The 17,100-nt window shown below is 40.1% G+C and overlaps 1 protein-coding gene across 1 annotated transcript in view; it reads right to left on the bottom strand.

The window, feature by feature from the left end:
- Positions 1-479: 479 nt before the first annotated feature.
- The window catches only part of RTKN2 (rhotekin 2), a 37,853-nt gene continuing 21,232 nt past the window's right edge, over positions 480-17,100 (bottom strand). The window contains exons 8-12 of the mRNA XM_066554944.1: positions 16,959-17,065; positions 15,813-15,944; positions 9,287-9,452; positions 7,293-7,400; positions 480-5,329 (exon numbers count right to left, since the gene is read on the bottom strand). Of these exons, the coding sequence (XP_066411041.1) occupies positions 4,782-5,329; positions 7,293-7,400; positions 9,287-9,452; positions 15,813-15,944; positions 16,959-17,065 (1,061 nt within the window). The 3' untranslated portion in view covers positions 480-4,781. The remainder of the gene's footprint in view (positions 5,330-7,292; positions 7,401-9,286; positions 9,453-15,812; positions 15,945-16,958; positions 17,066-17,100) is intronic.

Here is a 17,100-nt window from a genome sequence, read left to right as displayed (position 1 = left end):
ATGGATGAATTAATTAATCAATGGATGGCAGTGGCTTATTTATGAAGCCACCTTACAAAGCAGAGAGCAAGCTGTAAATCTGCATCATGGCATCTTTTCCTCCATGACTATGAGAGAAGTAAGATGAAAGCTAAACCAAGGTGTTTTGTTGTGGCACATTTGTGGAAAAGAGGTGCATCTCATAACATTTCTGACTTTACCTACTCAGGGTGGTGTCTGTTGGATTCAGTGAACAGCAGGGAGCATTGATTTAACTGATTAAAGCCAGTTTGGCTTTTCCTCCCTTCATCCAGGGCAGAAAACTGAGGCTGATACTATTTGCTGTTGTCAGTGTGAACCTACAGGGGTACATTCATGGCAGGCCCAAGGGAAAAGGAGCCACTCCTGAGCTCTCATTTTACAGCAGCCATCACCCATGGCTTATACACTGGAGTAAAGCTTAATGTAGTTCCAGATTGAAAGAAATTACACCAAAAACCTTTTATTCTAGAAACGTTTTTAATTTCACTTGCATATTTTAACAGAAATACAATATGCTAGCAGCAAAACAAGAAGATTTCTGTTCTAACATTTCACAATACATTAGTGTCCAAATTTCCATTTTTCTATTAAGGCAGTTTGCATTAATTAGAAATCAACTCTGAATACTATGACAGTATTTTCAAATACATACACGCCACCATAAAATAACTATTAGTATTATTACCATGGGGAAAAAACCCCACAGTACTAGTAAAAATGTAAGCATGTGAAGGTAATGCCTTTAAAACCACAGAAAGTACCGTCTACCATTCCAAAACCAAGTGAACAGCTGAAGACATTATGTAAATATAAAAAGTTAATAAGTTAAGGCTTTGTTCAGTCAATATTTCGGAAGTTCATGTTCTGTGAAATTTATATTCAAGTTTGAACTAGCAATTAATTTCAAGTTGTACTTCCTAAAAGAATAGTTCAGGCTGACTTCTGTCTCCCCCACTTCAAGACTGCATCCAATCACTCAATTCTGGTTTTAAGCAGCATTAATTAATCCCAGCAGAGAACAAGCAGGTACAGTTTCCAGAGCAGGCCAGACACATTCCTCAGAGAAGTCTCTAATCCCACGTGTGGTTCAGCAGGTGCCACCAACGTCCTCCCTGTGCTGCACTGGATCATTGGAGCCATTGACCCTGGCAGAAGTGTTTCTCAATGGACTTCCCAGCCAGGTGACAGCATTCCAACCTGCCTACACAAATGTGAGCACAGGGGAATGGGACACAAGGGCTGGGAGCAGCCACAGGTCCTCCAAGCCTCATCCCAGCAGGAAGCTGCCAAATGACTTCTGGGTTCTGATCCCTGATATTTTGAGCCATGCAATTAAAGCATCCTCATTGAATGCAGCTGCTAAGATGGTGAAACATTACATTCTCCTCTGCTGCTGGGAGCAGCAGCTCCTCCAGGGGCACTGACTTTATTGGATAGCTGAGCTCTGTTTCCTGGGAGCCTGCAGGTTTTATTGGTTAAACCAACTTGCTTCACAGAAGATGCAAAGGCACTAATGGCAATACAGAACGGGGCAGGGGAAAGAAAGGCAAAGTAGCAATAAACACTAAAACCTGAATCAACTCTTTCTTCATAACAGGGATTATGTAGTTCTGAGGCAGACTAACAGAATAATGAATGGCCTTATTTGCTTAATGGTGGTCACTGCAATATCATGAACTAGCCCACATGAGTCTAATTTAAAGATAGATAGAAAACATCAACACAGCTTCATGGAGAATAGGTCTTGAGCAAAAGGCTGCATTTTATTCTTACATATGTTAAGCTTGGCTTGCAAAGACACCTGCACTGAGGTGTTACCCACAAGAACCCTGAGTAACTTTCTGAAAAAAAGATGAACATGTAATTTTCTTTAAAATATCATAATAACAATGTCAAGATACAGTATTAATAGGGATTCAGCAAGAAATTTAGCTGTTTGCCATCTTACTGAAAGTTTTAAAAGCTCTGGGACAAAAGGGACAGAAATTCAATGGCCTGCCTGTTTGCTTTCCCCACCCCCTACCCATGTCACTGATGTAATAAAAACTTATCGCCTCTCTCTACAAACCTTACCTTGCATTCAATTTTAAAAATCAATGATCTGGAATAAACTGTAAAAATCACTTGCAATAAATTTGCAAAGGACATGCAGACTGCTGGAGTAGTAAAGAATGAGGACAGGTCACTTAGAGCAATCTGGATCACTTCATGAGCAGTATTTTAATGCTGGTAAAACACTGTTTGTATTTCCAAGAAAATATAAGGTAAGATAATAAGAGGATGATGTACCACATTTTTGAGAAAGACTCTGAAGAGGACTTGGCCCATAACAGTCAGCATCCAAGGCAATGCTTCCACAAAAAAAAGAAAAAGAAAAGATAATACAATTTTTGAGGAAAGAGAGAGGGAGAGATATTCATCAGAGCAAGAGGATCACATTATGGCTCTGTACCGTCCTGATGGATCACTATTGACATGCGGCATCTAATGCAGATGTCACCCTTACAAATACTTCTGTACATGAGAAATCCAGAGAAGAACGTGAAGATTAATTTGTCTTGGATAACATCCACTGCCATAGGAAAGTTAAGGAATTCAGTCTCATCAGAGAAAAGGTTAAAAGGGACATAATCATGATTTATAACTACACACAGGCAATTAGAAAAGCTGATACTACAGAGATCAATATAAGCAATCAAATGCATAAAAAGACCGAAATAACTTAAGGTGGAGCTAGAAATGCAAATAGAAAATCAAGTGAAAAATGTACCTGGGGTAATTAAGTATTGCAACAGGAGGTATGAGTGAATTCTCATCACTTGAAGACTTCAAATTAATATTAAATGCCTTGCTAAAATACATATGTTCAGTTCAAAACAAAGCCACTGAATTTAATAGAGAAACAGCTTGTTGAAATTCAACGGTCTGTTGAATTTAAAAATAAATCCTCATCATGGTGCCTTCTATCCTTATATATTTATGAGATTTTTAAAAAATATAGCTACAAAATTAAAGGGGGTTACCAAGAAAAGGTGTTTTTTTCTTTCTGAGCACAGAAACATTTAGGGCTAGATTTAAAGCTAAATAAACTGCAGCTGCATTTTGGAAAATATTCTTCCCCCGCTCCCAATTTTTCCCATTTCTTGTTCAGAGTTGTACAGTCCACTTAGTTGACTGTCTGATTTACATAATCATGTAGTTTTTCTTCAGTTTCTCTGTTCCTATTTATAAGCCATTCACAAACCATCCACTTAAGTAACAGCATGATTTATTGTAAGAATGATTATGGTTGTTTCAGAGGGAAAATGGAACGTGATTAAATGAAGAATGAACAAGGACATTCTAGAACAAAGGGCTCTAATCCTGCAAAAGGATTTGTAAATGAAACCTGCCTCTCAACCCCATCCTAAATGAACTACTGAGGGAATTCAGCAGATACCTTTACAACTGTGGAGCCAAGAGCTTAGCTGAAGACAAAAAATTAAATAAAATAAAACAACCAACCAACCATGCCCACAGTATCTTATGGAGAAATGGTAAAGCTCCCAGGGCCATCCATATTTTGGGGAAAAAAAATAATAAATAATGAACTGTATGTATACAGTTGCTGATATGACCCTCTCAACACAGGTCTGAGCACCAAGTCTCCAGAGGGAGAACTGCAGGCAGACCTTTGCCCTTGGATAAGTTCCAGCATCTGAGACAAACGCATCAGCCAAGGAAATGGCTGGGTATTTAAGCTGTGGATCCAAGAGAACACAGCTTTTTCTTATGCAGTAGATGTTTTGCAGGTGCCACAGGAACCCTAACAACCCATAGTTCGTTATAGAAGTGAAACAGAAGTGAACAGTCTGATGAAAGAATCTCAAAGTTCAGTATCTTCACCTGAAGTGCTTATTCTCTGCTATTGCAGAAGGAACAAGTGGTGGAAAAGCCCTGTTTGCTTACCAGTATCACTGCCTGTTTACAAACCAGCTCCCTAGCAGGAACAGCTGAGAGGCTCCACAAAGGAGGAGCTGTGTTACAGACCCACGTTTGCCAGGAAAAACAACTGTAAGATGAGCACATACCCAAGCAACTGCTTTTAAATGCTTGTCTTAGCCCAGAATAAAACATCAGTGATGGATCACATCCTTGCTCAAAGACAGATAATTCTGGTCCATTCCAATTGCACATGAACCAGCAGGAACTTGGGAAATCCCACACTAAATTGAGAGAACTGCCTCAGAAATTTGTATGGAGTTATAGAGCCATTCAGAACAGCACAAAAGCTTTTCATACTTGATTACCATATAGGCAGCGTTTCCTAAACAGCAAGGGAGAGAGAGGATGCAGCAAGCATGGAGCCCAAGAAAATCAGCTTTGCAAGATCTGTGCTGAATATGTGTGAATTCCCACTTAAGTAGTCTGAGGAGCTGTGGCTGGGCTAAGCTGAGGGACTGGTAGAAGGCACTGGTAACATCCCTGCTGTGGGGACAGCTGAGGTTACCCTGAACACTGTGGTTTTTTCGAGAAGAAAGTACTGAACTATTGTTTTCAGAAATAGCACCGTTACTCCAGACAGATAAACACCCCCCCATTCCAGTGCAATTATTTAGATAAGAGCACTAATGAATACAGCTGAGACTGCAGCTAGCAGTAATGCCCTGGCTCACAGGAAACACTTGAGCTAAATGCTAAAATCTACTTTTAATGAAGGGTATTAGGAGAAGGCTGGAAAACTTTAAATTCCAAAGACTCCTCTAAGCTAAATATGATGCCTATGGATGCAACCAGGACCTGGGGTCCAGTATTTCTGTGATGCCTTTATGTCTAGGGGTTGGGACTGGTTTGGTTTCAGACTTGGTCTTGCTCAGCAGAGAAACAGGATTCCCCAGGCCAGCTAAACCACTTTTCCCACAAAGACCAATTTTGCGAGGAGGAGCAATGGGGGTTTGCAGCTGCTGCATTTTCGTAGCTAACACCGACTCAGAGCTACAGGCAGGTGTGTGGTCAGGCTTCCTCCAGTTTTCCTTGCCCAGCTGCTCTGTGTTCACCTGGGCTTCTGCACTGTAGGGTGACTTATCAGAGGGCGGAGGTGGAGCTCTTCTTTTCTTTCCTCTGCTGTCATTAGGACTGGTAGTATCTCTTCTTGGGTCCAGATGCACATTTTTCTGAACAGTCATCTCATGAGATCCATCAAAGAGTGATGCCCACAGGGCAGACTCAGGCTCTTTCTGCTGGCCAAGAAGGAACTCGCCATCGCTCTCTTCAATTTTCCTGTGTATGATATCAGCTAAGCCCTCAGGTTTCACTGGAGAATCAATGCCTGTAATTTTAAGGGACAGCAATTAACCCAGATTAAAACACCGCCAATGATTTTACTTCTATCTATTTTCTTATTACTACTCAGAATACAAACCTGTATTAACTATTTCACCAAGTCTGAACTAAGAGTATTAATGGATAAAATGGAAAATATTACATATGCTATCCAAGACGGAACTGAGGTGACAGGAGGGAATTATTTTTGTGACAGCTGGCATTGAGGCAGCAGGGTAGGCACCAATATTTCTTTCCAAGTAAAAGAAAAAATAAAGTACTACAGGGAAACCTGTACGTATTAGTTATTAAATACATTTTGTTGTATAGTGCTTTGAAAATTTTGTTTCACAGGAGGCCCATGAAAGTCTGACTAAATAGTCCTGTTCTGCCAGCTGTAGAAAATAGGACATCTTTACATATATAATTTTTCCCTGTGTGCCTTAGGACTGCCTTGCTCCATTTCTTATTCTTCTTACTGAGTTTTCCATGTATACTGCAGTAGTACCAGCCTCAAACAGCAGCAGTACCTGATTTTCAATAGAATCACAGAACAGTGTAGGTTGGAAAAGGCCTTTAAAGGTCACCAAGTCCAACTGTTAGCCCTGCCAAGTCCACCACCAACCCATGTCCCTAAGCACCACATCTGCACATCTGTCTTTCAAATATCTCCAAAATGGTGTCCCCACCACTGCAGCCTGTCCCTCTGCTTGGTAATCCTTTCTGTGAAGAAATTCCTAACATCCAATCTAAACCTCCCCTGGGGCAACTGGAGGTGGTTTCCTCTTATCCTATCACTCCTTACTTGAGAAAAGGGACTGAATTCCCCCTGGCTACAGTCTCCTTCCAGGTACTTGGAGAGAACCATAAGGTCCCCTCGAGCCTCCTTTTCTTCAAGCTGAACACTCCCAGCTCCCTCAGGCACCCCTCATCTCCTGTGTGCTCCAGACCCTTTCCCAGCTCCATTGCCCTACTCTGGACACACTCCAGCCCCTCAGTGTCTTTCTTGTAGTGAGGGGCCCAGAACTGAGCACAGGATTTGAGCTGCCTCACCAGTGCTGGCTACGGGGTGCTACAAATACTGTATATAATCCAGGAAAAAAATGGTGAAAAAAATGGTGTGTTAAGAGTGAAATGGAGTTTGTGTTCTGCTCCTCACTGAGGTACACGTGTATCAGTGGAATTATGCTACTGTGTTACCTTTGTAAAGCTTCTGTGTGGTTCATTTACTGCATTTCTGCTCTGCATTCACAGCTTAGATAAAACCTGACTGTTCAGTGCTCTGATGCATGGTAACTCAGTGACCCACATGGCATTTTGAGCATCATCACAGCTCCATCCCAAGCAGCAAGCAGTCAGGCATTTAGAGTTGTACAGTGTTTCACAGTCAATACTGCATGGGACCCAGTAAAACAAAGTGACCTACTTTTTCTAGTCTGTAAATATTATTTCTGTAACAAAACTATTAAAAAAATCCTGCTGCATACCATTTTTCTCTGCAAAAATACAAGTCCCAGATATGTTCTAGCTAGATTTTCCGAGCATATTTTTCCACATCATTGCCAAAGACCAAAAAATTAGGTAAGTTATGCTAGGTAAGCCTTCAAATAGCTGTAAGAACGGCAGATTAATTTCATGCAATTGGTTTGCAAGCTGGACTATTTTACCTTTACATTTCCTGAGCTGTATACTACTCCTACCATGAGTGTTTATTTCTAGTGACAGCTGTTTTGAGTGTGTTCAGGAGAGACTGCAGATTTTTTAGCTCAAGGTATAAAAATGTATTCATTATTTGCACTGTTACAAATTCAGATTTAATATCAACTCCTTGGTATGCAGTTATGTTGCTCTTTCATTGTCTGAATTGTCCTTGAAAAACTCAGTGTTTCACCACTAACACCAGAAGCCATCTGAATTCAGACAATGTTGTTTCTGTTACTCTGCAACTTGAAAAGGCAAATCCCACTTACTCATATCATGGTAGACGGAGGTCGCTTCCTTTGTCAAGAACAAAGGTGGTTTCCGTGGTGACATAATCTCAATTTTCATAAGTTCCTCACAACAATGCTTCCACTGGCCTGAGAGAGAAAAGAGAACAATGACTGGAACTTAAACACATCAGCCTGGAAAAAAAATGGAAGTTATTAGGTTGTGTCAGGAAACTATCTCCAAAGTAATACTAAACAGTGACAATTTACTTTTGTTTAGCAAGAATGCTCAGGATTAATTTGTATTTTCACCTCTGTATTCATTCTCTGAGCACAAAGGTCATAAGATCCTAGCTGGAATTTAAGCATTCCAGCATTACTGTTACACTATGATGGCTAAAGATCATAATTTGCCTTCAAATCCCCAAACAGTATAAATCCAAGGGGGGAAAACATTTAAAAAATTAAGGTTTGGGAAGCTTCATCAAGTTATCAGGAACAGCCTCCAATATCCTGCAAGCCGGATGTTATACAGCAATGTTACAATGTCATGGCAAAGGAACATTCTGTTTTTAATAGAGGATAACTTGCCTTTTATCCCTTAGCAGACAAGAAAACCTCTTTTTCTATTAATAGATTTTGACCTTAAGGAAAACAAGACACAGTAAAATTACTTTGTTCATACCAATCATTCCAAGTTTTCTGAGCACATTAATTTTAAGAGAATTTTAGAACCAGGGAAGAAAAAAGGCATTTAAATGCCAAGTGACCCATTTTTTCTGAATCCAAAGAAAATGTCTCAAAAAATCGGTGGGTAGTATTCTATCTATAATGAATAAGAAGTAGATCTTTTACCCTACTCTACAGATAATTTAAAGAGGATGCCCTAGTTTTTGCTTGGTGTGTTTCTTTAATTGATAGTGCTTTTTCTCATTGTAAATCAAAGTTAGAAATGACTGGAAATACAACTACGGCTCCGAGTTTCTACATCCTCAATTCAATGATTTGATTGGTGTTGTCTCTGACTAAAGACTGATATTTCATTAATTGACCTGGTTTTGTTTTCTGACCTGATAAAAATGCCTACCAGGAAGCAACTCTACTTTGTCAATGGCAGCACAAAAGCTGACAGTCTCTACTCTCAGTAAATCTGTGAGTCAAGCAGAAAAAAAAGACACAGGCAAATTAATCTATGTAGTTTTTATAATAAAGATTCGGTGATAAACAAGGAGCACAATATACAACTTCAACAATATTTCACACCAATAAATGAGTTCCCTCTGCCATGTCAGATCAGGGTTGTTCCAGAGGTTTGCCACAGGATCAGGGTAACCCTTTAATGCTGTTCCAAAGGCTGAGGTCCAGGTAAGCAGTGTGTATTTGCCCAGCTGGGTGGACTGTGCCTGGGTGAGCATATTCCCATGTGATGAGGGCTACCAAAACCTTTGAACTACACAGAATCAAGCAATCCCTGTTATAACAAGTTGTCATTTAATTCATCCATAACACTGCTGAGCAAGGAAACCCCAAGTTTACGTGTGACTGCTTCCAAGAGCTGGCTGAAACCCCATCCTAGCCCAGGCCCCACACGATTCCAGCATCCTCCCCACTCGTCACTAAGGCTTCCATACTAAGGTTTTATGCTTGCAGGATCTCACCAGACCAACAGACCACTGGTTGGGTGCCCAGGCAGAGGTGGACTCCTCCCACTACAGTGGGAAGAGGAAAAGACGGTGAGAATTTATCAGTCTTTAAAAACATTATCAAGAACACTGCTGAGAGAACAAGTTTTCTGAGATTGATGGACATACTCTGCCTCTGATTTCCTGCAAGAACACATGAACTTTGGTTTAGTCAAATATTTGCCTTCCAACGACTTAGACCACCACCCAGTATTATCCCAGAGAATATATTTCTTTTCGCTCCTGCCAACAAAGGCTTATGAGGCAATTGCAATTCGAATTGCTCAAAGATCCCTTTGATGTTACATAATGCCCATTCGGAGGGCACGCTGCCAGCACGGCCTGCTTACTTACTCAGATCATAAAAGTGCTGCCAGAAAGCCTCCATCCACTGATGAAGTTCTTCCCTACTGTCAGTAGCAAAACGTTGGGTCACACCCTCTCCAGACACGGGGTTGATAACAGAGAAGTTATTGGCTCTTCTCCTGGAGTCCTTATCCACAGCTCGAATCCTGGTTTCCTAGGAACAACAAACTGTGCTAATGACTTATTGCTTCACACTGCCATCAACTTAGGGCCAATGACAGTGTAAGGAAGGTAGAATTTGCCTTTTTGTCTACTTCAGATTAATGCCCAATTGGAAAAAAAAGAACCAACGTCGGGAACTGATTATAAAATTGTTTTATCATAAAACTGTTAAAATGGCATAAAACATGAAAAATAAGGGAATAAAGCACAATTATCACAGTTCAGTCTGAATTACAGAATGTACTGTAATTCAGTGTTCCCCTCTCTCTACCTTCACCAGCTCATCTCACACTGCTCACTCTTCTCCACAGCAGTTTAGCGAATAATCTACAATAACAGCAAGCAGCTCCTTTGATTCAGATGGACAACCACATTATTACAGCCACCATTTACACCTCCTACCGCACTTCCCTGGGCCATTGTTTACCCACTGCACTGTAAACTTGTATCCATTTAACATTCATCTTAGTGCATCACCACAGGCAGGGTAATACAATAGTGATGGGAAAATGAAAAAGAAACTTACCTAGGCCATCTTTAAAGGGGCATTTGTAGCAGTAACCCATACAGTTCTACTAGAACAAGATTCTTCTCTAATGGAAAAAAATTATTTCCCATTTAAAAATACACATTTTGGTTTTAACTTATTTAGGAAAAGCTACACAGAAATAATTAAATGTGTATATATATCCAAAAAGTATAACACAAGTCTAAAAAATCTCTTCACCTAGAGTTAGAAAAGCTCTCAGATTACACAGCAGCACTGTTAAGGTTTTTCCTTCTGTTCAGGGACATAGTTCAATTGCTCTAGACTAGATCCAGTGGTATTTTCAGAGCATTCACTTTCTTTGTTATGGCAATACTACAATTAAAAAAAACCCAAAAAACCACTTATCCCTAACTCAGTGATTTTTGTGTGTGTGTAAAATGCTAAAAGCTTTAAGTTTAGCTAAAACACAACTAAAAGAATTCCAGAAGGCAACTGGTCAACATTGCTGCTCATCACAACATGCTGAGTAAATTAAAACAACTAACATCACTTTATTTGTAGAAGTAAAGTAGAAGCCCTGGGAATATCTTTGCACATGCAACTTGAGCTGACTGAACAAGCAGCAGCCCATTACAGCACTGCTCCTCAGAGGATTGCTGGCACACCCAGGAGAGCAGAGTGATGAGCTTTGGTGCCAGGGCAGCAGCCAGCCCTGAGGACACCTAACACCCAGCAGGAGCCTGCACTGCCCCCCTGCCACCCCGGGGCACTCCTGGCAGTGCCCAGGATTTGACGGAAGCCAACAGTCACAGCCAGGGCTGTGTTCAAACATCTCCTGTCTGGATGGACAGGGAACCTGACCACAAAGGTGGCTCCTCAAAATCAGGGAGGACAGAACAACCAGTTCCCTTCTACTCAACTCAACCAAATGTCAAACATCTGCTAAAGACATTAAACATACACCTACAGAAATTAAGTTTACGCACGGGATCCCATGGGGATAAGCCTAGTTCCGATACTCAGAAAAACAAAAGTTACTCTACAGGCCATTCCCCAGATTTTAAATGCATTACTGAAGTAACCATTTGAAATACCAACAACTGCTTGTAGCATATCTGATGGATATGTTCATTTAAATTCTTCTGTCTAAAAATAGGAGATGAAGTAATTCATCCATCAGTGCTCTATATCCCATTAACTCAGGTAACCATAGATACCAGCAAAAAATGAAATCAAATAGATTAACATTTGACAGGTAAGAACTTCAAGCATACCATATACACAAGTTTATTTAATGATGTTTGCTGCAGGTTTTATCCCACAACTGTGGTATTATTCAAAGGAGATGAATCCTCAAGCAACAATCTCCATCTGATGCTTGAATATTTCAGCAGTCATACGAGACGCCATTGCAGCAATGGGCTGATGAATTTGTCAGGCTTGGGTGAATTACACGACATGCCCAGTTCCACTTCATAAAAGCAAAACCCAAACCAACAAAAAGCTATTAAAAACAAAACAAAAAGAAAACAAGCAGAAAACCACCCCAAAAAACACAACAAAAAGTGTTTTAATTTACCATGTTGTAATAATATCTTTCCCAGTCTTATAAAAAAAAACTGAACCAACCCTGCTGTAGCAATTGTAAAGAGCAGAACAATCAGTGGATGGCAACAGGAAAACAATTGAATCTTGAACTCAAGTGACTCTTCTGGGGAGGCTGAAGCCAGTTTTATATTCTTTATGCAAAAGATTGTTTCTTTGAAGATGGGCAAAGACTAAGAGGGAAAAATATATGGTATTTGTAAATACCAACCTTACTCTATATTTCTCCCCACAAATAAAATCTCTTTGCCTGATAATACCTCTCTGGAAAGCTTATATTTTAAGCTTACAAGAAGACACAGAGAGAACTTTTTTTACTGCTGCAGTACAACATTTTCCTGATAAGCCATTCCTGACACACTAAGAAGCACTGGTTATAAAGACCATTTTAAGACATCAGAACAAATTACAGTTCTTAAAAATATTGAATAACCTAAAGACCAAGTTCTGTGTATCTATTTTAAGGTTAAACAAATCAAATAACACACAACAAACTCTCTTCATGTTTTTAGTACAAAAAAATAAACCAAACTGAAATTCAATACAACACTGAAAGCAAGTATAACCTGTACATGCATTGGTTTCTGTTGTAATATTAACAATTTCCATGAATTTTTTTTTAGGCAAGCAGAGAAAAATTGTTTAATTTCAAATTATGGCTTTCAAACACATTTATGCAGTCTATCAGCTAATATTTTGTCCCTTCCTTGTTTTGTGAGCTTGTACTTATGTGACATCCTCATGGCCACTGGCTGGTCAGTACAACGTGTGAGTGTGACATGGATAAGCAATATTAGGATATCTGTGTCATTGTTCTTGGGAGCAATGCAGCAGCTGAAAACAGGGAAAAGGAGATAGCAATACATGACCAGCAAGCATTTTGTGAAGCAACAGTGAGCCAATAAAGCAGCTTTCAAACTGCTCAGTTTGAGCATACAAGGATCTGGGTGTTCTACCTGCTTCCCCTGCCTGCATCCACAACCTCTTCCAAGCAACTGCAAGACTAAACCGAGCAATGGGATATGAGATACCAGACGTTGGGAGGCACTTAACTAGTCTGTGCTTTTCCAATACATTTTCACAGTTAGGCTTTTCCTAAGCCAACCACTGGGACAAAGTCCTTACCACAGAGAGTACAGATATTTTCAGGGCTTATCTCATTTCCCTGTGCTGGAGTTCCCCAACACACACACAGTGAATATTGCTCGTGTTGCTGGCTCCCTAAAAGCTCACCTGATCCAGAACTGACATCCATGTTCCTCTGCTCCAGCCCAAGGATGAACTCCTTGCTTCCCTAGAAATATGGATGGTTCCCTTGAAGTTACACTGCTGCAACCATCACATTTTCCAACAAAATCCTGTACCTGACCTAGGCAGAACAGCTGTACCACCAAGGATTGTCATTCAAGGTAATTGATTCTGTGCCTCTGCTCCTGCTGCACTGATCAGCAGTGTTCCCATGAGCCTGTGGCTGTAAACCCTCACTCCTCACCCTGCTCCCCTCAGCCATCAGCAGGGGCACGGAGAGAGCCCCGGGACAAAGCCTGCATGGGCAAAATATGCCAGGAAGGAAATCATGGGACTACAGCAATTTGAAGCAAGATCCCAGAATCCCTCAAGCTTCAGGCACCCATGGCACAAAAAAAGTTTTCTAATCTATGTACCAAACACAGTAGATTATGTATTCCAAACACTGAGCAACTAATGTGAACTGCTGGAACATGCACCAATTTACTAAGCTATCACGTGTAGGCAAGGCCTTTATTTTTCATTTCAAATTAAAGAAAACTTGAAAAAATATCAGGAACTGGCCTATAAAGGATATTTCTTCAAATTGGATTCCAGTAAATTTTCTTTGCTACAGAAAATATCATTTCTCTTTTCCTACTTAGTTGTGCAATATAATATGTTATAATCACATTTAGCTGGAACAATAACAGTAGCACTTGCATAATAGGAACTGCAGAACCATTCTTGCTCAACAGCAGTGGCAGTGAAGTCATCTAAAGTTGAAGTAATGACTTTGCTGGTCTTAATGGCTTCAAGTCTCAATTCAAAGGGAATTGGAAATACAGCTATTGGTGTGAACCTTTTCCAGAGAATTTCTCATAAATCCAGATAATTTCATTACTTCTCAGAAAGTATCTTTAAATTACACGTAAAGGATCAACTTCACATTACAAATGAAAATGCCACATATGCAACCCTAAGAGATTTTAGTTAGAATGTCTAGAGTTGATGTTCAGTCTCAACTTTCACTTTGAAATTGCTGTTTCTTTAACAACATGTAGCAGACAAGCCCATACGATTAGTCTGCTTCCATTTAATCCGTAAGAGAAATTTCATAACAAAGGAATCAGAAAACATCTGCAGGCATTAAGTTATTTTCAAGAGAAACTGTTTAAGTAGTAAAGGATCCAAATATGTTTTCAATAGCATTTTCCTTTTTTTGTTTGTTTTTATTTCCATTGAAGAAGGATTCACAGTCATTCTCCAGCAGCATGATATTTTTGTAAAATGGTGTAAGACAAATAAATCATGTACCTTTTACAAGTTAGCTTTAAGGATACCCTGCAAACATAAGGACAATCTCTCAGGCTTATCAAGCTGGAATTTAGGTTCTAGGTGCATAGGTTACTTGAAGGAGCAAAATATCTTAGTACAATATGGTTATTTTAAAAGGAAAAGCAAAATCAGGATTTAGACTAAAACAGAGAACCCCAAGAAAAGACATGAGGCAGCCTGATAGATAATTTTAAAAAATATTCCTGTCATGTTTTAGAATTATTTAGTCATTCTATAATTTATTAAAGTTTACCATTTCTTAACTGATACCGTGAATAGCTGGAAAACAGATTTGTGGCAGAGGCTGACTTAGTGAAATTGAAAGTGACTGAAGAAGTAAACCTACTTAAATATATATCACAATATAAATATTTATTTAATGTAAATGTATAAACAGTTGGAAGAAAAAATAGCACTAGAAAAACAGGTAATTTTATTTAAGGAATCAATTTAAATCTTAGCAATTAAAAAACCATCCTAACACAAACAGGTCAGATTGTTACAACCCATTTAAATGTTTGGGTTCCTCAGCAGTCTCACTCTGAACAAGGATGCAGCACCCAGAGCTGGTTCTGCTGCTGTGAGAATCATTCTTTGTCACCCCATGCCCCCACATGTCCCCAGCTGAGCCCCGTGCTTGTAGCACCCAGGTGCTTGTGCAGCCGGGTAATGAGTGGGGTAAGAGAACTGGTGAAAGGCAAACGGTGGGAGCCAAGGCTCCTGCTGGCCCCAGCTGCCCTGCCTGGAGCCCCCAGCACTGCCCTGGGCCTGCCTGGCACGCGCAGCTCAGCGGCAGAACCCAGAGCAGCCTGTGCTTAACACAGCTCCCAAACGGGTCTGTTCCCTTCGTGAGATGAACCCAGCCACGGTACTGCAAACAACATTTAACTCCTCTGCCCATCCTTATGGGATATTAACCCTTGGTGCCTGCACCAAAACCAGCTGTTGAAAGCATCTGTTCTCTCTAATGCTTGCCATTCTAGAAGGTCCTTCCCATAACATTACTAATTTAAATATTACTTCAGGTTAATTACTGTTTCTTTGGTCAAATAGTAAGCAATATTTTAAAATTGCATTTTAAACTCAGGGCATGAACAACAGCAATAATATCATCCTAGAGAACAGCATTTCCAAAGTTATTATGCTCTGGACAAAACCAGCATTAAGAAAAGCAGCTTATTTTAAGGCACTAAAATATTTTGAAAAATTTTCCATTTCTCCTGCTAATTAAGACTGTGGCCAAATAACACGTAACAACAAAAAAGCTTTTGTTGGAATTCCATCTTGCTGAGGACAACATTCTACCAAAGCACTGCTAGGGGATTGTAAGCAATACATTTCCAAGGGCTGTCTTATAGAACTGTGATATAAAAGGTTATTACTTTTCCTATAGAAAAACACTCTCCTTTTTGCCTCTGTGCTAACCAGTCTAATGCAATAGAAGGAATTTACATCCACAGCTAAGGAATGTTACGTTCCTGCTGGGGGACTGCAAATTTCACTGAAGTACATCCCACCCTCATTCTACCTATAAAGCACTCTGCATACCAGCAGCTTAGAGCCCAAATGACTGCACATGTTTCTTAAACTAAAAAGAACATCCCCCAAAATAATAAAATAAATTTTAACCCCTCCCCCCCCCAAAAAACCCCAACAAAACAAACAAAAAAATCCCCATACAACCAATTTTACCTTGTTGATGGAAACTGTCAATGCTGGCTCCACTTTGGCCTCAATTTCTTCTGGTGAGTAATAACAAAGGAGCTTGCCACCTCTCAGTACACAATACAGCCTCCTCCAGCTTGTCAGACCTCCTACCATTTGCTAAGGAGAAGAAGTAGTGAGAAATTGCCAAACATAAACCTAAAACACAACCATGTTGCAAGGTGCACACATACCAGCCTTGAGTGATCAAACCTTAGCCACACCAAATTCATTCCTACAACAAAGACTTTCTGTTATAGAACATTTCAATCACTGATTTCTGAAATGTGAGCAGTACTTTAAATGTCTTCTGGTGTTTTACAGTTTTCACAGACTTGCCATGTGACACTAATAATACAGAATCTGCTGGTTAACACAGAATGAAATCTAGATCTGGTGTCTAGTGTAAAAAAAGAAAGCACCTTTATTAGCTACAGTAATTGCACAATTATAGAAATAAAAAGAGTATTTCACTTTGGAAATACATACTGCGTTCAACAAATGTCAAGCAAAGACATTTGTCTAGAATTTCCACTTCCTCAAATGAATTTTCTGAACAGCTTTCATAAAACCATAACAGTTTCACAATCAGTGTAAAGCCTGTAATTCAGCACTCCTGACAAATGACCCAGACCCTCTGGCCCTCCACTATCACCTTCTCATTTGGCTAGTTGTGCAACAAACCAAAATAGAGAAGTAAAGTGAGTTCACATGAATAATTTCTGAAGGGATGAGTTTAGATGTGGCTCTGTTCACCAGCCTGATTCACCATGCTGGGACAGAACTCTTGTGGCATCACAACAAGGGGTATGTACAAGGATGAGAGCCACAGGATCACCAGGACTGATGCCATCAAGTACCACTGCAAACCAACTCTGAAACAAGAGTTTTACTTGATCTGTACTAACAGCCTACGTCATTCATGCCAAGGAAACATTGATTTCTCCATGCTCAGCCACTGAAGGCACCTTTTGTGAATGTAGCTGTGAGAGTTTCCCCCTTGCTCTAGGCAGAACAGGTAAAGAACAACAGTTCTCCATACAGCACTTCAGGTAACAGCAAATCTTCTAACAACTGACTCTTAGTGACAGCTTTTAACAGGCCAGGATGCAAACACAAGCAAGGCCTCCTTACCTGCTGATTTAGAAATCCTGCCATCATATCCCTGGCCATGCAGGAGGGCTGGACAACTAAACGGCAACACATGTTCCCATACAGGGGCAGCCAAAAAGAGGATTCCTCTGGGGGAAAGAAAAAGACAAAAGAGACAAACACT

This window comes from Molothrus aeneus, chromosome 8, assembly GCF_037042795.1.
Source record: "Molothrus aeneus isolate 106 chromosome 8, BPBGC_Maene_1.0, whole genome shotgun sequence".
NCBI lineage: Eukaryota > Metazoa > Chordata > Aves > Passeriformes > Icteridae > Molothrus > Molothrus aeneus.
The sequence above is the reverse complement of the archived record's forward strand: the minus strand, read 5'-3'. Positions and strand labels throughout refer to the sequence as shown.